General features: G+C 32.2%; 1 protein-coding gene across 1 annotated transcript in view; it reads right to left on the minus strand.

The window, feature by feature from the left end:
- Positions 1 to 1,488: 1,488 nt before the first annotated feature.
- Positions 1,489 to 5,093, minus strand: part of LOC131943608 (uncharacterized) — a 34,053-nt gene continuing 30,448 nt past the window's right edge. The window contains exons 14-16 of the mRNA XM_059303812.1: positions 5,028 to 5,093; positions 4,098 to 4,278; positions 1,489 to 3,770 (exon numbers count right to left, since the gene is read on the minus strand). The exon at positions 5,028 to 5,093 is cut by the window's right edge and continues 64 nt beyond it. Coding sequence (XP_059159795.1) covers positions 3,533 to 3,770; positions 4,098 to 4,278; positions 5,028 to 5,093 — 485 coding nt within the window. The 3' untranslated portion in view covers positions 1,489 to 3,532. The remainder of the gene's footprint in view (positions 3,771 to 4,097; positions 4,279 to 5,027) is intronic.

The following is a 5,093-nucleotide window of genomic DNA, read 5'->3' on the forward strand; positions in this document are numbered from 1 at the left end:
CGGCAATGCAGAAGACAACAGTATGACGATTACAGATGAATACTAAACGAACTGGAAAACCAAAAAGAAAACAGAGAAGACTGTAAAAAAGAAGAAAACTGTAGCCCTTCATTAGGTCTACATCTTGGTACCGTCACCGTGTCCACAGACAGCAGCCTTGCGTATGACTCACACGGCTAAGCACGAAACTACCCACAGGTAAAATCGCTCACAAGAGCATTTAACACAACTACATCAACAGGATTACGGCCCTACAGGGGCCGCAACTCAATGAATTAAAACTTTATTTGTTATCACCTCTTGGCTGGTAACCATATGTGTTACATAGGGAGTATAGGCATGGAGTAATATATGCCACTAACATAATAATTGTCGTTGATGTTTTGTAAAACATTGTGTTTGGGTCTGTCTGTAGCCCTAGTTTAGAGAAGCATGGGTGAAGAGCTGATTTCCCTGAGGCTCAAGTGCCTGGAACTTTACGAGGTGAACCCATGGTCGGCGCTACCTATAAGGTAAACTTGACGGTCTGAAAAGGTCTTTTCCAGACTTTTTTCTCTGGGAGGGGGACACTGAAATTTTCGGGAGAGGTGGGGGTGGGGGGGGGGCGAACTAAAATTTTCAAACAACTACTGCCTTGTATTTTGTTCTTAGTTAGACAAAGGCTAAGGAGGCAAATCCTAAAAGGAAAGCAGCCTGAAATCTTAATCAACAGCCTATATGGCACAAAACAAGTTCACACGTAATACTTAATTGTGTTGGGGAGGATGTATTTCAACACTAAAATTAAGAAGGAAGAAGAAGATGAAGATAACCTAAATATTTAACATTTTTTGGGGCAAATTATTTGAAGTTTTTTTTAATCATGCATGCGTCCTCATTTATATGCTGTTTTATAGCTGTTTGAGCATAATCACTACGGTAAAAAAAATGTAAGGGTGTATGTATAAAGCTAAGCATCTTCGGCAGTTACTGGTGTAAATAAAAACCTAGATCTAGAGATCTGGAGCATAGAAGTTTATCCTGTACGTACCTAAAACTGTCAGTTATATAGTTAGATCGTTAGTAAATGTTATCATGAACAATGTACAAATTTATGACATGCACAAAAAATTGGCAAAGTTAGCAGAGATAACTGATTTCGAGCTAAGATACTCGGGTAAATGTCGTTTGAGAATTTAGAATAAAATGGCTAAGCTCAGAAAGCTGTTGTCACAACATTTTTTCAATATTTTCAATATGAATTATGCTTTATTTCATACGTATTCCTCCTTACCCGAGAGAAAAAAAGTACTGGTACATTTTGTTTTTTGGGGGGGGGGGGTAACTTTATTTGGGGTGGGCTTAGATGTTGTGTATGATACAAAATGGTTTGTTTGGGAAATATCAACGTTTTATTTCTCTCACTGCCAGCTTATGGTATGTATAATTTATGATGCAATACATTCGTGATGAACACGCTAACACAACGTTTGAGTGCTGTCAGCACAGTATACGTAAACATTCTCATAAACTGGTAACATAATACGTAAACACTCTCACAAACTGGTAACATAATACGTAAACACTCTCACAAACTGGTAACATAATACGTAAACACTCTCACAAACTGGTAACATAATACGTAAACACTCTCACAAACTGGTAACATAATACGTAAACACTCTCACAAACTGGTAACATAATACGTAAACACTCTCACAAACTGGTAACATAATACGTAAACACTCTCACAAACTGGTAACATAATACGTAAACACTCTCACAAACTGGTAACATAATACGTAAACACTCTCACAAACTGGTAACATAATACGTAAACACTCTCACTAACTGGTAACATAATACGTAAACACTCTCACAAACTGGTAACATAATACGTAAACACTCTCACAAACTGGTAACATAATACGTAAACACTCTCACAAACTGGTTACATAATATGTAAACACTCTCACTAACTGGTAACAAAAGGTAAATACAAATATTTTTATTTGAATATCTACACACTTAATTATACAAGTAACACATTATATTTTACATAGTATAAAATGTGACATACTGAACACATATCTCACACTACAAAGGCATCTACTCATATTTTTTTTAAATTGAATGTGGGCAATCTTGTGATATAAAACACAGAAATGAAGCACAGATTCTGAAGAATAGTAAATGTGTTCATATTTTAATTCGTCCAGGTATAAATTTACTAAAAACTAGAACAAAATAGACCACAGCTAAATACAGTTCACAGCTAACAGTAACAACAGAAAAGTTTTAAAAAGCTACAGCAGCAATTTGTTTGAGTTAATATATCAAATTACAAATTAATCATCAGGCAATAATGCTACGCTTTATTTTCTGTAACATTATTATTATGTAAACATTGCATCTCATTTATCACGATTAATGCAGTAATATGAAACAATTTTTACATGATCGATAAAAAACGTATGTCAACAGTTAATTACTAAGCGATAAAGTCAATTAATAAACATTTTTTTTTTAAATATGAAATTAAAACAATTTTTAAGGATTGAACACATTATTCACTTACATCTAACTCTACGTTGCAATACAGTTAAATCAATAACGAGTATACGTTAATATTGATATACACTAAGGAAATAATAGTTATTAATATTACACAATATTTTTCACTAGATTTAATCATGCACAATAAGCCAATATGCGTTGTTTAACTGGTTATTTAAAAAAATCATCCACGAACACATTTATAAAACAGTATGCCTATGGTGTCCAACAGAAATGACGTCATGTTTTTTTAAATCCTACAACCTTCCCCCCCCCCCCCTCTCAAAATTGCCATTGAATTTTTCTTAAAACATCGATATTTTTTTCCAAATACATGTCTGAACTCTGTTAACATAAAGAATTTCATCAATTTCTATTACAATTTAGAAGTTTTCTAATACACGAAATATCGGCTAAAATTAAGTCGTTTTCTATCATTGCTTTTTTTTTTATTAATGTAAAAGTGTGACGTCAAACCATCTGAACCTCCGCGCACACTTATCACACACCGTCACAAAATTACGGACCCCCCTCCCCCATACACGTGTGCCATCATTTATGGACAACCCTTATATAGTTGTTTGTTTTTAAATATTTAAGATATTGATACACCGACTAAGTGAAAGTATTGTACATTTAGGTTCGTTGAATCAAAAATTAAAGTAACCGATAAGAAATAAAGGAATTAATTGTTTAAAAAATACTAGTGTAGCCTATATATTAAAGTGTGATTACAGCTATGTTTTGACAATCCTTTAATAAAAATAGGTTTATCTCAGTCATTTAAACTTATACATTTTGCAATTGTAATTGAAAAACTGTATTAAATAAAATCTAAATAAAAGTAAACTGCAGTAGTTTGTTGAATACATAACAAATTCCTTAAATGATAGTAGCTTAATTAGAAGTGTAATTAAATATGCATTGAAGAATAATAGTTAATTTAACCAAGCAAAATCATAATTACACCAATGTCTTACCTAATGTAATCAGTGTATTATATGTAACCAGTCACAAACGCGTCTTCCTTCAGCAAAGTTTCTGCAGACGGTCTTTCTGCTGCTTCAGGTCTAAGTGTTTTTTCTAAAAACTGTTGCAAATAAATGGATGATTCTACTGGTAGATTATATTTAGGCTTCTCAAGATTTGCTCTTTTAAATAGTACGTTGACCGATGCAGTAGTTGAGTTTGGCGGTACGCCAGTTACCATCTCTACAACAGTGCTTCCTACACTCCTGGTAAATTTCAGGTTAAAATATATGTTAAAACTGTGACAAACATAAGCAGGTAAATAGTTTAACCGATGCCTAATGATATTCAATGGTATTTATATGTACACATTTTAAAAATAATTATTCATAAACCTTATACAATGCAATTTTTAATTACATTTTAATTATAATTTAAATCGTGAAAAAATGTCCGAATTCGATTATTTCACTTTGTTTAACGAAAAAGATCAAAGTATTATTAATTGGACTAAATTAATTGCGTTAATAAGAATTAACAATGCGTTAACACACACACATTACAAAACAATTTAAAATGATTGAATTTCTCACCATATGTCAAGACTACAAGCGTTCCTAAATATTCTCCCATCAGGGCAGTTAATCATCTCTGGTGCCATATATCGAGTTGTGCCCCTTTCTGCTTCAACACCTTTTTCCTCAATTAGGATTGTCGACAAACCAAAGTCTGTTAGTTTTATGTTTGCTTCGTCAGCCATCAAAATATTGTTTCCTGAAGATATTATTGGTATTTAGTACCATAAACCTAGCCTATCGACCTAACATGTTGAATACTTTAAAATATAAATCGCAGTTTTATAAAATGAAATTTTGAATAGAGTGTGGGGCTTTTTTTTTGTCCGAGTGATGCTATTTTCGGAAATTGCTAGATGTTGTTTGATATTTTTTTTTGTGTGACCCATAGCTACAATGGGAAGAAGCGGGCACTAAATGGTTTTAAAAAAATATTTTTTTGTTTAGGGTAAGATAAAATAGTTGTGCAAGATTTGTTAAATGTGCTTATATATTAGGAAATGTTTTAATCGTTTGATTCCATTTACTTCTTTTTGAGTTCATCACAAGATTTTTACGATCAGATGTTGATTCGACATAAACAATTATGCTTAAATAATAGTATTGATAGGTTAGTATTAAGCTTATCGTTAATAGCACCAACCAACCATTTAATTTGTCATATACTTTTAATTAAATTTATTTTGAATTAAAATGTAATGCATTATTAAACAAGCTGTAAAAATTATACATCAAACATTTATGGCCTGTCAAAGTAAAATGATTATAGCATTGTAGCATTTGAAGAATGATGTGTTTTAGCTTATCATTTAATGACAACCACGATGTCTTGCACGGCGGCTAATAAATAAAAATTATACATACATTTTATGTTGTTAATACCAGTAATGCAATGCAGTTGCATCTAGTAATAATCATCGCCTGAAAATCTATATTAATGTATCTTACCTTTGATGTCTAAATGCACTATTTTATTTTCATGCAAATATGTAACGCCTTCAAGAATTTGTATTG

Source organism: Physella acuta, unplaced genomic scaffold, assembly GCF_028476545.2.
Source record: "Physella acuta isolate Inbredline_101_S28 unplaced genomic scaffold, ASM2847654v3 ptg000463l, whole genome shotgun sequence".
Classification (NCBI taxonomy): domain Eukaryota; kingdom Metazoa; phylum Mollusca; class Gastropoda; family Physidae; genus Physella; species Physella acuta.